This window comes from Choloepus didactylus, chromosome X (genome assembly GCF_015220235.1).
Source record: "Choloepus didactylus isolate mChoDid1 chromosome X, mChoDid1.pri, whole genome shotgun sequence".
Classification (NCBI taxonomy): Eukaryota; Metazoa; Chordata; class Mammalia; order Pilosa; family Megalonychidae; genus Choloepus; species Choloepus didactylus.
Window position 1 is genome coordinate 77225078 of NC_051334.1, and position 18335 is coordinate 77243412.

At 36.3% G+C, this 18335-nt stretch overlaps 1 protein-coding gene across 1 annotated transcript in view; it reads right to left on the bottom strand.

Annotated features, from left to right (window-relative positions):
• The window catches only part of PHKA1 (phosphorylase kinase regulatory subunit alpha 1), a 277140-nt gene that overhangs the window by 239815 nt on the left and 18990 nt on the right, over window positions 1–18335 (bottom strand). The window contains 2 exon segments of the mRNA XM_037821427.1: window positions 9641–9809; window positions 13538–13585. Of these exon segments, the coding sequence (XP_037677355.1) occupies window positions 9641–9809; window positions 13538–13585 (217 nt within the window).

Consider the following 18335-nt stretch of genomic DNA (forward strand, 5'->3'; position numbering starts at 1 on the left):
GGTCAATCAGGAGGAAGATATAACGATTATGAACATATATGCACTTAACAATGGAGCTCCAAAATACATGAAGCAAACTGATAGAATTGAAAGTAAAAATGACAATTCACCAGTAACAGTCGGAGATACACAGGCGATATGACTACCACCTTACAGAAATATAAAGGATTTTAAGGGAATACTCTGAACAACTGTGTGTCTGAAAATTAGATGATTTAGATGAAACTGACAAATCCTAGCAGGACACATATGACTCAAATTGACTCAAGAAGAAATAGAAAATCTGAATAGACCTATAATTATTAGAGATTGAGTTAGTAATTTTTTTTTTGCATTTGGGGATTCTTTTATTAGTTGCTTATTTTTTAACAGTTTTATTCATACACTGTACAATCCATCCTAAGCGTACAATCAATGGCTCATGGTATAATCACATAGTTATGCATTCACCACTACAGTCAGTATGAGAATATTCTCATTTCTTCTGAAGAAAAAAATCCCATACCCCTTATATACCCTTATTACTGGCATTTAGCTTTGGTATAGTGCCTCTGTTAATATTCATAAAAGAATATTACAATGTTACTTTTAACTACAGACCTTTGTTTACATTATTTGTATTTTTCCCATATAACACCCTATTATTAACACCTTGTAATAGTGACATACATTTGTTCTAGTTCATGTTAGAACTCTCCTATATTTATACAATTCACCACCATCATTGTCCACTCTGGGTTTTGCTAAGTTATGCAGTCCCAGTTTTTATCCTCTAGCTTTCCTTCTGGTGACATCCACAACTCTAGCCTTCCTCTTTCAGCCATACACCCTGAGTTTGTAATTTTAACACTTCCCACAAAAAAAGTCCAGGCCCAGAGGGCTTAACTGGGGATTTCTCACAAATGATTAGAGAAGAGTTAATAATAATTCTTCACAAATACTTACAAAACAGAATAGGAGGCAACACTTGCAAAATGATTCTGTGAAGCCAGTGTTACTCTGATACCAAAACCAGACAAAAACATTACACAAGAAAACTACAGGCCAATATTTCTTATGAATATGGACACAAAAATTCTTAACTAAATAGTAGCAAACCAAATTGGACAACATAAAAAAGTATTTTATACCACGATGAAGTAGAATTTATCCCAGGAATGCAAGGTTGTTTTAATTTCTGAAAATCAACTAATGTAAAACATAAATAGAATAAAGGAGAAAAACCATATGATCATGTCAATAGAGAAAACGCATTTGACAAAATCCAATATCATCTTATTATAAAAGCAGTCAGGAAACTGGAACTAGTAGGGACCTTCCTAAACTTGATAAAGGGCATCGTTCTGGTTTGCTAATGCTGCCATTATGCAAAATAGCAGAAATGGATCGGCTTTTATAAAGGGGGTTTATTTGGTTACAAAGTTGCAGTCTTAAGGCCATAAAGTGTCCAAGGTAACACATCAACAATCGGGTACCTTCACTGGAGGATGGCCAATGGTGTCCGGAAAACCTTGGTTAGCTGAGAAGGCATGTGGCTGGCGTCTGCTCCAAGTTCTGGTTTCAAAATGGCTTTCTCCCAGGATGTTCCTCTCTAGGCTACAGCTCCTCTTCAAAATTTCACTCTCAGTTGCTCTCCAAAACATCACTCTTAGCTGCTCTGAGCTCCTTCTGTTTGTCAGCTCTTTTATATGGCTCCAGTGACTAATTCAGACCCACCCTGAATGGGTGTGGTAACACCTCCATGGAAATTATCCAATCAAACATTTCACTCACAGTTAGTTGAGTCACATCTCCATGGAAACAATCAAAGGATTCCAATCTAATCAACACTATGTCTGCCTCCACAAGACTGCATCAAAGAACATGGAGTTTTGGGGGAGAAAATACATCCAAACCGGCACATACGTAATTGTTATGTTGTGTGCTCAAGGTAATTCTGTGTGCTTAAGTTTGGAGTGTAGGTTCATAGTTGAAGTATCTAGAGATAGTTAAACAGCATTTGACAGGCCCTAATCAAGAATCAACACCTTCAGAGGTGGTAACCTAACACTTAAAATGTAATGAAAAGAGGTTGCTTTTTATTAGTGAGCTGAGTGGTGTTCCAGGGAAGCAATTGACTAGGCATGTTGCACAGGCTCTATCACCCTTGCATGATGAAATTCTAGCCCCCGAGTCTAATCCCACTGAAGCATCATTCAAGCTCTAGAGATCTGCCGATCCTGCCAGATCACCAGGACCGTGTTACCCGGACTCATCTATAAAACCAGTCAGTCACATTATCAGGAATAGAGTAACATATACCTCAGAATAACTTTTCATGCTCTCTGTTAACAAATGCAGGTACATTTGAAAGAATTTGGTCTAACTGTTGATTTCATAGTAATAAACCAGCAATGTTGGAAGGGTAGGTATGTATAGCTACTACCAAGTTTTAAATATGTTCATCGAAGAACCTTGATATTTGCTGAACTTACTGATTGGCTTAAGTGTTTGTGTACTAACTTTCTTATCCCTGCTAATCTGAAAGGGAGGAAATTATACCATAATACGTTAATTTGCTTTTTAAAAAAAGCTTATTTTGAAATAATTTCAACTTATAGGACAGTTGTGAAAATAATAAAAACCCCATACAGAGAACTCCAAAATACCCCATCCCCCCCCAGATACTCAGATCTACCAATTTTAACATTTTTCCACATTTGGTGTATCATTCCTTCTGTTTGTCAGCTCTTTTATATGGCTCCAGTGATTTAATTTAGACCTACCCTGAATGGGTGGGGTAACACCTCCATGGAAATTATCCAATCAGAGTCATCACCCACAGTCAGGTGGGGAGCATCTCCACGGAAACACTCAACTACAATCTAATCAACACTGAAATGTCTGCCCACACAAGATTACATCAAAGATAATGGTGTTTTGGGGGACATAATACATTCAAACCGGCACAGACACCAACCTGAATTGGGAGGAATGCCCGAGATCACAGCATAAAATCTGTAAGTAAAAACTGTGGATCCAAGTCAGGAGACGCCTCCCCCCACAGCCCAAGCTGCAAAGCCTCGTGGTGCCAGAGAGAAGCTCTCACCCAGCAAGCGAAAATAGCTCAGCTGAGCTACAATTGGGGCTTTTATTAGCGAATGTGAACTGCTCACTACAAGCTACGAATCCCCAACAAGCAGACAGAGGCTTTGGGTGACAACTGACCTTGGAGAGCTGGAGGGTAGCCACGGAGTAGCCCTAAAGGGGACTTCCTGTCCCTGTTTCAGCTCAGTGGAGAAAGCCTCAGCCATTTTCAGTTCCCAGTGCTCTGACCAGACAAGGGTGGAGATAGCACAGGCAGAGAGAGACAATTGAAATGCTAATGACCTCTCCCTAGGGGGTCTATCTTCTCTAAGAGGAGGGGGGTGGGGCCCAGCTCTACTACTTGCCTTCCATTCAGAACCAGACCTGAGAGCCTGGGTGAAAACAGCCACAGGCCACACCTCCTTAGGTGGGCAGAAAAGCACAGTGATTTGAGGCCTCACAGGGTGTACCACTTTTCTAAGATACACCCTCAGGGAAACCAGATACTGAATATTTCTTCCTTCTAGGAACTGAGCCTGCTCTGGTCTGGGAAAACATGATTGGGGTAACCAAGGATACCAGATGCCTAGACAACAGAAAACTACAACCTACACTAAGAAAAACAAAGATATGGCCCAGTCAAAGGAACTTACACTTCAACTGAGATACAGGAATTTAAACAACTAATAATAACTCAATTCAAAAAGGTTAGGAAAGATATGGTGAAAGAGCTGAACCATATAATGAAAACACTGGGCGTATATAAGGTAGAAATTCAAAGTTCAAAAAAACAACTGGCAGAATCTATGAAAATGAAAGGCACAACACAAGAGATGAAAGACACAATGGAAACATACAACAGCAGATCTCAAGTGGCAGAAGAAAACACTCAGGAACTGGAGAACAAGGCACCTGAAAGCCTACACACAAAAAAATAGATAGAGAAAAGAATGGAAAAATATGAGCAACGTCTCTGGGAATTTAAGGACAAAATGAAAAGCAAGAATGTGTGTGTCATTGGTGTCCCAGAAAGAGAAGAGAAGGGAAAAGGGGCAGAAGCAATAATAGAGGAAATAATCAATGAAAATTTCCCATCTCTTATAAAAGACATAAAATTATGGATCCAAGAAGGGCAGCATACCCCAAACAGAATAGATCTGAATAGGCCTATGCCAAGACACTTAATAATCAGATTATCAAACATCAAAGATAAAGAGAGAATCCTGAAAGCAGCAAGAGAAAAGTGATCCATCACATGCAAAGGAAGCTTGATAAGACTATGTGCAGATTTCTCAGTAGAAACCATGGAGGCAAGAAAGAAGTGGGGTGATATATTTATGATACTGAAAGAGAAAAACCACCAACCAAGAATCCTATATCCGGCAAAACTATCCTTCAAATATGAGGGAGAGCCTAAAATATTCTCTGACAAACACACAATGACAGAGTTTGTGAACAAGATACCTGCTCTACAGGAAACACTAAAGGAAGCACTGCAGACAGAAAGGAAATGACAGGAGTGAGAGGTTTGGAAAACAATTTTGGGAGATAGTAGCACAGCAATGTAAGTACACTGAACAAAGATGGCTGAGAATATGGTTGAAAGAGGAAGGCTGGGACCATGTGGGACACCAGAACAAAAGACGAACGATAAAGACTGGGACTGTGTAACTCAGGGAAACCTAGGGTGCGCACAATTGTAATAAAAGGTACAAATATGTTTTTAAATGAGATAGAACAAATGAATGTCAACATTGCAAGGTGCTAAAAATAGGGTGGGATTGGGGGAAAATACAATCAATGCAAACTAGAGAGTATAATTAACAGAAACATTGCATTATGTTTCCTTTAATATAGCAAAGGCAATATACCAAAGCTAAATGCATATGGGGGGGTGGGGAATAGGGGAAGGGTATGGGACTCCTGGCATTGGTGATGTTGTCTGACTCTTTATTCCACTTTAGTTTAATGCTGTCTTTCCTTTTGTTGCTTTCTAGCTATCAAGTTTTGCTTTTTTGTTTTTCTCTCTTTCTCTTTTCTTTTTCTTCTGCCTCTGTCCCCTCTTTGACTCTTCCTCTGTCTTTGTGGAAGAAATGGAGATATCCTTATATAGAGAGTGGCAATGGTGCTCAATACATAAACATGTGACTATACAGGGAACCAATGATTGTTTACTTAGGATGGAATGTATGGTGTGTGAACAAAACCATCTGAAAAGTAATGAGTTGATGAAGAAACCTTGAGGGCACTATATTGAGTGAAATAAGACAGACACATAAAGGCAAATATTGCAGGGTCTCATTGATACGAACTAATTATAATATGTAAACTCATAGACATGAAATATAAGTTACCAGGATATAGAACAAGGCTAAAGAATGGGGAGCAGTTGCTTATTATGAGCAGAATGTTCACCTAGGGTGAACTTAAACATTTGGAAATGGACAAGGGTGATGGTAGCATGTTGTGAGAATAACTAACAGTGCTGAAAGGTGTGTGAAGGTGGTGGAAAGGGTAAGCTCAGAGTCACGCATGTCACCAGAAGGGAAGTTGGAGGTTAAAAGATGGGAATGTATAAAACAGTGAATCTTGTGGTGGACAACGTCCGTGATTAACTATACAAGTACTAGAAATCTCTCTCACGAACTGGAACAAATGTATGACACTATAACTAGAAGTTAATAATAGAGAGGCATATAGGGAAAAAATATATACCTATTGCAAACTATATACTACAGTTAGTAATATTTTAACATTCTTTCATCAACAGTAACAAATGTACTATACCAAAACTATGAATCAATAATGGAGTGGGGTGTGGTTAGGGGTATGGGAGGATCTGAGTTTCCTTTTTTTTTGTTTTTATTTTTTTCTGGAGTAATGAAAATGTTCTAAAAATTGAAAAAAAAATAATTGTGTTGATGGATGCACAGCTGTATGATGGTACCATGGGCAACTGATTGTACACTTTGGATCTTTGGATAGTTGTATGGTATGTGAATAATCTCAATAATATACACACACACACATACATATAGAAGTATAAGCAAACAAATTAATAAATAGTTGTAAGGAGAAAAAAATAATATTAGAAATGGAATTACAGCTGCCTTCTACTTAAAATTTAAAAACCTATAAATGGAAGAAATCCCACTACCAAAAGGAGGGATCAAGTGGGAAGCCAGCTCCTAATTTTGATGAAAGATTATTCAGCCTCTGGGCTGTGCATTCTAAAAGAAAAAAGAAAGGCTTTATCATCAAATATTTATTTCCACTAGAATAGGGGAAGAGGAGTATTCTGGGGGAATTCCCACTCTGAATGTCAAGGAGCTCTGTAACCAGATAGGAAGGTAAAGAAATTGAATGTCAAAAATGTGGCATTGTGAAGACATCTGTGATCATGAATTGGACGACTAAATATTGTTAAGATCTCAATACTACCCAAAGTGACCTACAGAGTCAATGAAATCCCTATCAAAATTCCAGCAGCTTCTTATGCAGAAATGGAAAAGGTAATCCTCAAGTTCATATGAAATTGCAAGGGGACCCAAATCATCAAAATAATCGTAAAATAGAACAAAGTTGGAGGATTCACACTTACTGATTTCAAATCTTACCACAAAGCTATAGTAATCAAAACAGTGGTACAAGCATAAGGATACACATATAGATCAATGGAACAGAATTGAAAGTCCAGAAATAAACCTACATATTTCTGGCCAATTAATTTTGACAAGAAGTCCAAGTCCACTCAATGAGGAAAGAAGAGTCTCTTCAACAAATGGTAATAGGAAAACTGGAGGTCCACATGCAAAAAATGAAGACAGACCCCTACCTCATACCATATACAAAAATCAACTCAATAGGGATCAAGGACCTAAGTATTAAGAGCCAAAATCATAAAACTCTTAGAAGAAAACATGGGAGGAAATCTTTATGACATTGGATTTGGGAATGGATTCTTAGATATAACATCAAAAGCATGAACAAAAAAAGAAAAAAAAGGATAAATTGGAGTTCATTAAAATTAGAAAATGTTTGAGCATCAAAGAACATTGTACAGAAAGTGAAAAGAAGACTTACATACAGAACGAGAGAAAATATTTGAAAACCCTTTATCTGACAAGGGTTTAACATCTAGAATATAGAAAGAACTACCACCAAAAGACAAACAACTCAATTTAAAAATGGGCAAAGGACTTGAATAGATATCACTCCAAAGAAGATATCCAAATGGACAATAACCACAGAAAAGATGTTTAGCATCATTAGTCATTATGGAAATGCAAAAAACAAAAACAAAAACAAAACACAGTGAGATACCATATCACACCATGATGAATATTATTAAAAATACGGAAAGTAACGAATGATGGTGAGGATGGGGAGAAATTGGAATCTTATACATTGGTGGGGGGAATGTAAAACGGTGCAGCTGCCATGGAAAATGGTCTGGCAGTCCCTCAAAAGGTTAAACATAGAATTATCATATGACCTGGCAATTCCTCTTCTAGGTATGTACCTAAAGGAAGTGAAAACCATGACTCAAACAGATATTTTACACCAATGTTCATAGCAGTATTATAATTCACAATACCCAAAAGGTGGAAACAATCCAAGTGCCCATCAACAGACAAATGGATAAATAGATGAATGGTATATCAACACAATGGAATATTACTCAGCTATAAAAATGAATGAAGTTCTGATACATGCTACAATATGAATGAAACTTGAAAACATTATGCTGAGTGAAATATGCCAGACACAAAAGGACAAATATAATTCCACTCATACAAAATATTTAGAAGAAATTAATTCATAGATACAGAAAGTAGATTACAAGTTACCAGAAGTGGGGAGAGGGGAGAATAAGAAGCTATTGCTTAATAGGTACAAAGTTTCTGTTTGGGGTGATGAAAAACTTTTGGTGATGAAAGATGGTGATGGCAGCACAACACTGTGAATGTAATTAATACCACTGATGTACACTTAAAAATAGTTAAAGTAGGAAAATTCATTATATATATAACATATATATGTTACTAGAATAAAAATTTAAAAGGGAAAAACACTGCTTATAAATGGAACAAATCACTTTTCAATAGCTAAATAGAAAATTTTTAGAACATTTATAGAGCTAGGCACTCGACTCCCTGCCTTTTATGCATTTACTTATTTAAGTTTAACAGCATTTAATCAGAAAATACATTTAACAGATGAGGAAACTAAGGTTCCTTTAGAGAAGGGTCAGCACATTATAGCCAGGGGGCCAAATCCAGATCTTCTGTTTGTGTAAACAAAAGTTTTCAAAAAAATTTACAGCCACACCCACTCAATTATATACTGTCTATAACTGCTTTCGCACTACAATGGCAGAGTTGGGTACTTGCAACAGAGATCACATAGTCCTCAAAGCTGAAAATATTAACTATCTTAACCTTTACAGCAAAATTTTACAAACCCCTGCTCTAGATCTATGTTGTCAAATACAGTAGCTACTAGCTACATGTGACTTTTGAGCACTTAAAATTCAGCTAGTGAAACTGAGGAACTGAATAAATTTTAGTTCATTTAAATTTAAAAATGGGTACTTGATTCATTTAATAGAAAACTTTAAGTTTGGAATAACCTTTTCAGCTGTAAATTTTATGAAATCTAGGTACAGAATATGTATTTCTAATGAAAATTTAGTATCCTAATTGAGATGTGCTATAAGTATAAACTACACAGTGGATCTTGAAGTCTTGTATCAAAAAAAAAAAGAAATGTAAAATATCTCATTAATAAATTTCATATTGAATACATGTTTAAATGATAATATTTTGGATATATTAGTTTAAATAAAATGTATTGTTAAGTTTAAAAGAAACAAAAAATGTGGTATTGGGAAGAAGTATGTTTACTCACTCGGGGATCTGGCAAAGATCCCATTTAATTTACAAATTGGGTGAAATCAGATTCATTGTTACCCCAATTTAGGAGACATGAAAAGGATCTTATTTCATATACTTTCCTTTTTCAGTGAAAGCATCTAAGGGTATTGACAAAACCAACTGAAAAGGGTGTTCTATTCAATAATAAAAATAAACATTTGAAATGTGTCTCCCAAGCTAATTCCCTTAATATAATTTAGATGTCTATAGACAGATCTCTTGTTTATAATATATTCATAAAAACTTATATTTATACTAACCGAAGGCTTATCCATGCACAGTATGATAACAAGCAATAAACCCTAGCCCTTCTTTTCCCATTTTATGGTATCTGAGGATTAAAAAAAATAAAAATACCATCTAAAGAAATTCTATCCCAGATTTCCTATTTCTCAAAGTAAAAATAATATTAATTAGTACTCCAGACTTGTTTCTCAATGTAAAAGAATGTTAACTAGATCTGAGAATTGTTTCTCACTCTGTATAAAATGTGCAAAATGTATGTTTCCAAGTTTCATCTTTGAGCAACTTAACACAAACTATATTGTCTTATGGCCAATACCTTTGGAGAAGCCATGTGTGCCAGAGCAATTGCTCCACACTGCAGGGGCTCCCAGTACTTCTCTCCTTGTACTGACCTGAAGCAGTCATTTGTGCTAAGAAGAGCAGGTATACAGAGGTAGCATCCAACTGCAGGTGTCCCCATTGGTCATCACCCACTACAGTGGCACAGGTCTTAGTATTGTACTTGGCGTGGAGGCTATCCTTGGTACTCTGACTATACTTGAAGGATTCTACTTTATCCACCTGAAAAACAAAACAAAACAATAAAGGAAGGGTATGCAGAATAAGCAACCCACATACCACACTTCTCTCGTACTCTAATATATATATTCCTTTCCTTCTTCAGGCAATTGTAAATATTTAAAATGCAATGTTAACTTGGAAAGTATATATATATATTTTAATTTAAGCAATTTAATTAGAACGTAATACCTGTTGAAACCAGCTATTTCCCATTCATTGCCTCTCTTAAACTTTTCAGATCATTGTTTTGCCACACTGTAGATATAAACTAAAATTCAGAATGATTGAGTGAGAAAAGCTTAATAAGAAATAACTGAGTATATAAAAAGATGCATTTGTTCCTGAAACAGGTAGGAATTTAGAGGTAGCAATTCACTAGAGTGGTAGAGAAAAGATATGACAGAAAGCTGAAATCAGAGGTCAAAAGGCAAACACTGTGCAAGGGGCAAATGAAAGAACTTAATTCCTGAAACTTAGATTTGATTATGTCTGCATCTGATATTTGGCAGTAACTATTACACCTTTAAATATGGTTCATGAAATTAGTGATTTTTAAAACTATTTGGAAATGAAGGAAAATGCAAATATCTAAAATACAAAAGAAAAGTAGCAAGGACAGAAGAATAAAAGGAAATGATAGATATAAGATAATCTAATAGAGAGAACACTGATACAGAATTCCTGAAGCCCAGAACTGATCTCCTTCTACTTTAAACTTGTTGGACGATCACTTCGTCAATCTGGGCCTCAATTTCTTCTAATAAAAATATAATCTTGAGCTCAAGGAAATACAGCTCAGACTCAATGTGTGCAAATATGCCTTAAGATCTCTTGAAAAAGGTAAAATGCTTTTGTATGGAAAAAATATCATTAACAAACTCAAAAGATAAATGATAGACTGCTAAAAATATTTTCAATGCTTATGGTATAGGATTAATACCCATAATGTACAAGAACTCAAATAAACAAGAAAGAGATAATCCAAAAGAAAAACAGACAAAGGACAGAACAGGCAGTTCACAGAAGAAATACAAATTTTCAATTTAAACATGAAAGGATGTTCAACTTCATCCAGGTCAGACAATCCAAATTACTGCAAGGAGATACAAGTCCATGATCCCTTATATGCAATCCTAAAATCTAAAACACTTCAAAAAGGTTTTTTTTCCCCTAAATTCTGCACCAAAATTCATTTGGTAGAAAAACCTGATTCAAATTGACATGGGGCTATTTACAGTGTTTATTTATTCTACTCAGTGTGAATATAAGTGCTTCCCTACCAGATATTAGTATTTTTGATTACAGAGTATTGTCCTGGGGCCACTGGGAACATAACATAATGTATATGCACTTTGTTATCTTTTTTTGTTTTCTTTTTAATTTTTTTTACTAGAGCAGTTATAGATTTACAGAAAAATCATGCAGAAAATACAGAATCCCCATATACTTCCCCCACCCCCATAGAGTTTTCCCTATTATTAACATTTTGCTTTGGTATGGTACCTTTGTTACAATTGATGAACCAATATTATTATAATTAGATTAACTACAGTCCACAGTTTACATTAGGGTTCACTCTTCCTGTAGTACAGTCCTATGGTTTTTAAAAATTTTATTGATAACATATATACAACATAAGATTTCCCATTTTAACCACTTTCAAATATACAATTCAGCGGTGTTAATTACTTTCACACCTGTGCTTTTTTTTTTTTCATTAGAGAAGTTTAGATTTACTGTGTCATCTGTGCAAAAATCTGAAAAATTTTGAATTCTAAAGTTTATCTGGCTCCAAGGGTTTCAGATAAGGGCTTATAGACCTGTATCACCTTTCACCCAATATCCATAATTGCATGTATAGTAATAATGAAGCATATTAAAAGTTCATTATGGGTCTCACTAATATAAACTTACTATAATGATCAAATGCTGAGAATTGAATTTGAGAGCATAGGGTATCAAGGGATAGAATGTGGACAGAGACTGGGCAATTGACAATGCAGGAGTGCAAAGTGTTCAATGAGGCTTGTTGTAAAGGTTCGTAGATTGTAAGCTCTTTCAGCAGTGACATCTATTCCTGAGTTTTGACTGCCATTTGAGAGATGTTTATTTGTTACAAAATTTATATTCTCTGTAGCACGCTTTCTATTATAACCTATATGGTCAGTTTATTTAAACAACATGGTTGCATGGAACGTAGAATGGGGAATGAGATCTTGTTATTCTGTACAGGTTAATATGATACCCCAATGCACACCAGAGTACTTTGGGCAGAAAATTAAAAAGTATTTGCAAAGTCCCCTTCAGGGACTCAGGAAAATGTGGAAACATTAAACTTCCTCACCTGGGGAATTCCTGATATTCCTGCAAGCATTAGGGAATACAAATTTAATGAGTCAAGCCCTCTATCTTGGGGCTTGCCTTTATGAAACTTACTCCGGCAAAGGAGAAGCTAAGCCTACTAATAATTATGCCTAAGAGTCACCCCCAGAGAACCTATTTTGTTGCTCAGCTGTGGCCTCTTTCTCTCAGCCAACTCTGCAAATAAACTCACTACCATCCCCCCTACATGGGACATGACTCCCAGGGGTGAGTCTCCCTGGCAACAAGAGACAGGACTCCCAGGGATGAACCTGGCCCTGGCATCATGGGATTGAGAATGCTGTCTTGACCAAAAGGGGGAAAAGAAATGAAGCAAAATAAAGCTTCAGTGGCTGGGAGATCTCAAATAGAGTTGAGAGTCAATCTGGAGGTTATTCTTATGCATTATACAGATATTCTGTTTTAGTTTCTAGTGTATCAGAATAGCTAGAAGGAAATACCTGAATGTGTAGAACGGTAATCCAGTAGAATTGATTCTTGATGATAACTGTATAATTATATAGCTTTTATCATGGGACTGTGTGATAGTGAAAACCTGATGACTTGCACTCCATTTAACCAGTGTATAGGCAGATAAGTAATAAAATAATGACAAAAAATAATATAAATAATGGGGGGCATAAAGGGTATGGGATGGCATGGGTGTTATTTTTTATTTCTTTTTTTTTATTTTTTAGGTGTTTTTTCCTTATTTTGGGGTAATGAAAATGTTCTAAAATTGATTGTGGCAATGAATGCACAACTATATGGTGATACTGTGAGCCACTGATTGTATACTTTGGATGGATTATATGGTTTGTGAGTATATCTCAAAATTATACTTTAAAAAAATAGGAAATTTTAGGTTGTATATAGGGTAGCAGAATAAAAAATTTTTAAAGCCCATAGAACTGTACAAAACAAAGAGTTAACAATGGACTGTACCTAATAGCATAATTATAATAAAATTGTTTTATCACTTGTAACAAAGGTACAACACTAATGCAAAATGTTAATAATAGGGAAAACTGGGGGTGGGGGGTATATGGGAATTCTATGCTTTCTGTATGATTTTTCTGTAAACCTACAACTGCTCGAAGAAACAATAAATAAATAAATAAATAAATAAACAAATAAATAATTCATTATGTAGAGAAAAAGAAGAGACCAGAAGGAAATAGCCTAGTAGTAACTGTGTGGTGAAATTATTGGTGGTATTTTTCCCCTCAATTTTCCAAATTTTCTGAAATTAGCGTGTACTGTTTGTGAAATTGAAAAAAAATATATAAGATATAAACATTCTCTAAGGGGAGAGATACTATTATAATGTGCTTTTATTAGGGAAGAAGCTGTCAACAACACCATACCTGTCTGATCATGCAGTGTAGCAGGCCCCTCATCAGTTTCACTACACTCTGCAGAAATAAATGGAAATGAGACTGTTATAAACATCCTTACTGCGGGAACACTTACTCAGCAACTGCAGTTGGTACATGACCTTCTGAGAACAAGTAACCTTATCCTGCGTTCCTATTTACGTGGCATTTACTTTATAGGGACACAGAAGAGCAGACTGCAGCTAAAAGTGACATCAAAAGCTAGTTTGTGATTCCTTCAAGTTAAAAAAAATATTCCAAGCTCCAACAGGCTTATGTAAAAATAAGCTAACCATCCTATTACAGAACACTGCTCCTGAAGAAAAGGGGCAAGTCAGCTCCAAAACCATAAGGGTATTCTAAAATATACCCTATGGCCTAGAACATTTTTTTTTTTTTAAATTCAGTTTTATTGAGATACATTCACATATTATACAATCATCCGTGGTGTACAATCAACTGTTCATAGTAGCATTACATAGCCGTGCATTTATCACCCCAATCTATTTTTTTGTACATTTTCCTTATACCAGAAAAAGTAAAAACAAGAATAAAAAATAAAAGTAAAAATAAAACACCCAAATCATCCCCCCTTCCCACCCTATTTTTCATTTAGTTTTTGTCCCCATCTTTCCACTCATCCATCCATACTCATTTACTTTTTTTTAATCTTCATTTTATTGAGATATATTCACATACCACGCAGTCATACAAAACAAATCGTACTTCCGATTGTTTACAGTACCATTACATAGTTGTACATTCATCACCTAAATCAATCCCTGACACCTTCATTAGCACACATACAAAAATAACAAGAATAATAATTAGAGTGAAAAAGAGCAATTGAAGTAAAAAAGAACACTGGGCACCTTTGTCTGTTTGTTTCCTTCCCCTATTTTTCTACTCATCCATCCATAAACTAGACAAAGTGGAGTGTGGTCCTTATGGCTTTCCCAATCCCACTGTCACCCCTCATAAGCTACATTTTTATACAACTGTCTTCGAGATTCATGGGTTCTGGGTTGTAGATTGACAGTTTCAGGTATCCACCACCAGCTACCCCAATTCTTTAGAACCTAAAAAGGGTTGTCTAAAGTGTGCATAAGAGTGCCCACCAGAGTGACCTCTCGGCTCCTTTTGGAATCTCTCTGCCACTGAAGCTTATTTCATTTCCTTTCGCATCCCCCTTTTGGTCAAGAAGATGTTCTCCGTCCCACGATGCCAGGTCTACATTCCTCCCCGGGAGTCATATTCCACGTTGCCAGGGAGATTCACTCCCCTGGGTGTCTGATCCCACGTAGGGGGGAGGGCAGTGATTTCACCTTTCAAGTTGGCTTAGCCAGAGAGAGAGGGCCACATCTGAGCAACAAAGAGGCATTCAGGAGGAGGCTCTTAGGCACAACCATAGGGAGGCCTAGCCTCTCCTTTGCAGCAACCGTCTTCCCAAGGGTAAAACCTGTGGTAGAGGGCTCAACCCATCAAACCACCAGTCCCCTATGTCTGTGGTCATGTTAGCAACCATGGAGGTGGGGTAGGCGAATACCCCTGCATTCTCCACAGGCTCCTCAAGGGGGCACTACATCTTTTTTTTTTTCCTTGTTTTTCTTTTTTTTTTTTTTTTTTTAACTTTCCCTTCTTTTTAAATCAACTGTATGAAAAAAAAGTTAAAAAGAAAACAAACATACAATAAAAGAACATTTCAAAGAGACTATAACAAGGGAGTAAGAAAAAGACAACTAACCTAAGATAACTGCTTAACTTCCAACATGTTCCTACTTTACCACAAGAAAGTTACCTAATATAGCAACATTTCTGTGAACTTGCTCCTACTATATCCATCAGAAATTAACAGACCATAGTCATTCCTGGGCATCCCCAGAACGTTAAATAGCTTATCTGTTCTTCTTGGATTATTGTTCCCCCTTCCTTAATTGCTCTCTATTGCTAGTTCCCCTACATTCTACATTATAAACCATTTGTTTTACATTTTTCAAAGTTCACATTAGTGGTAGCATATAATATTTCTCTTTTTGTGCCTGGCTTATTTCGCTCAGCATTATGTCTTCAAGGTTCATCCATGTTGTCATATGTTTCACGAGATCGTTCCTTCTTACTGCCGCGTAGTATTCCATCGTGTGTATATACCACATTTTATTTATCCACTCATCTGTTGAAGGACATTTGGGTTGTTTCCATCTCTTGGCAATTGTGAATAATGCTGCTATGAACACTGGCGTGCAGATATCTGTTCGTGTCACTGCTTTCCGATCTTCCGGGTATATACCGAGAAGTGCAATCGCTGGATCGAATGGTAACTCTGTATCTAGTTTTCTAAGGAACTGCCAGACTGACTTCCAGAGTGGCTGAACCATTATACAGTCCCACCAACAATGAATAAGAGTTCCAATTTCTCCACATCCCCTCCAGCATTTGTAGTTTCCTGTTTGTTTAATGGCAGCCATTCTAACCGGTGTTAGATGGTATCTCATTGTGGTTTTAGTTTGCATCTCTCTAATAGCTAGTGAAGCTGAACATTTTTTCATGTGTTTCTTGGCCATTTGTATTTCCTCTTCAGAGAACTCTTTTCATATCTTTTGCCCATTTTATAATTGGGCCGTCTGTACTATTGTCATTGAGTTGTAGGATTTCTTTATATATGCAAGATATCAGTCTTTTGTCAGATACATGGTTTCCAAAAATTTTTTCCCATTGAGTTGGCTGCCTCTTTACCTTTTTGAGAAATTCCTTTGAGGTGCAGAAACTTCTAAGCTTGAGGAGTTCCCATTTATCTATTTTCTCTTTTGTTGCTTGTGCTTTGGGTGTAAAGTCTAGGAAGTGGCCGCCTAATACAAGGTCTTGAAGATGTTTTCCTACATTATCTTCTAGGAGTTTTATGGTACTTTCTTTTATATTGAGATCTTTGGTCCATTTTGAGTTAATTTTTGTGTAGGGGGTGAGGTAGGGGTCCTCTTTCATTCTTTTGGATATGGATATCCAACTCTCCCAACCCCATTTGTTGAAAAGACCATTATGACTCAGTTCGGTGACTTTGGGGGCCTTATCAAAGATCAGTCGGCCATAGATCTGAGGGTCTATCTCTGAATTCTCAATTCGATTCCATTGATCTATATGTCTATCTTTGTGCCAGTACCATGCTGTTTTGGCAACTGTGGCTTTATAATAAGCTTCCAAGTCAGGGAGTGTAAGTCCTCCCACTTCGTTTTTCTTTTTTAGAGTGTCTTTAGCAATTCGAGGCATCTTCCCTTTCCAAATAAATTTGATAACTAGCTTTTCCAAGTCTGCAAAGTAGGTTGTTGGAATTTTGATTGGGATTGCATTGAATCTGTAGATGAGTTTGGGTAGAATTGACATCTTAATGACATTTAGCCTTCCTATCCATGAACATGGAATATTTTTCCATCTTTTAAGGTCCCCTTCTATTTCTTTTAGTAGAGTTATGTAGTTTTCTTTGTATAGGTCTTTTACATCTTTGGTTAAGTTTATTCCTAGGTACTTGATTTTTTTAGTTGCTATTGAAAATGGTATCTTTTTCTTGAGTGTCTCTTCAGTTTGTTCATTTCTAGCATATAGAAACATTACTGACTTATGTGCATTAATCTTGTATCCCGCTACTTTGCTAAATTTGTTTATTAGCTCTAGTAGCTGTATCGTCGATTTCTCAGGGTTTTCCAGATATAAGATCATATCATCTGCAAACAATGACAGTTTTACTTCTTCTTTTCCAGTTTGGATGCCTTTTATTTCTTTGTCTTGCCGGATTGCCCTGGCTAGCACTTCCAGCACAATGTTGAATAACAGTGGTGACAGCGGGCATCCTTGTCTTGTTCCTGATCTTAGAGGGAAGGCTTTCAGTCTCTCACCATTGAGTACTATGCTGGCTGTGGGTTTTTCATATATGCTCTTTATCATGTTGAGGAAGTTTCCTTCAATTCCTACCTTTTGAAGTGTTTTTATCAAAAACGGATGTTGGATTTTGTGAAATGCTTTTTCAGCATCTATTGAGATGATCAATTGATTTTTCCCTTTTGACTTGTTAATGTGTTGTAATACATTGATTGATTTTCTTATGTTGAACCATCCTTGCATGCCTGGAATAAACCCCACTTGGTCATGGTGTATGATTTTTTTAATGTGTCTTTGGATTCGATTTGCAAGTATTTTGTTGAGGATTTTTGCATCTATATTCATTAGGGAGATTGGCCGGTAGTTTTCCTTTTTTGTAGCATCTTTGCCTGGTTTTGGTATTAGATTGATGTTAGCTTCATAAAATGAGTTAGGTAGTGTTCCATTTTCTTCAATGTTTTGAAAGAGTTTGAGTAAGATTGGTGTCAGTTCTTTCTGGAAAGTTTGGTAGAATTCCCCTGTGAAGCCATCTGGCCCTGGGCATTTATTTGTGGGAAGATTTTTGATGACTGATTGGATCTCTTTGCTTGTGATGGGTTGGTTGAGGTCTTCTATTTCTTCTCTGGTCAGTCTAGGTTGTTCATATGTTTCCAGGAAATTGTCCATTTCCTCTACATTATCCAGTTTGTTGCCATACAGTTGTTCATAGTATCCTCTTATAATTTTTTTAATTTCTTCAGGATCTGCAGTTATGTCACCTTTTTCATTCATTATTTTGTTTATATGGGTCTTCTCTCCTTTTGATTTTGTCAGTCTAGCTAGGGGCTTGTCAATCTTGTTGATCTTCTCAAAGAACCAACTTTTGATGATATTTATCCTCTCTATTGTTTTTTTGTTCTCTATGTCATTTATTTCTGCTTTA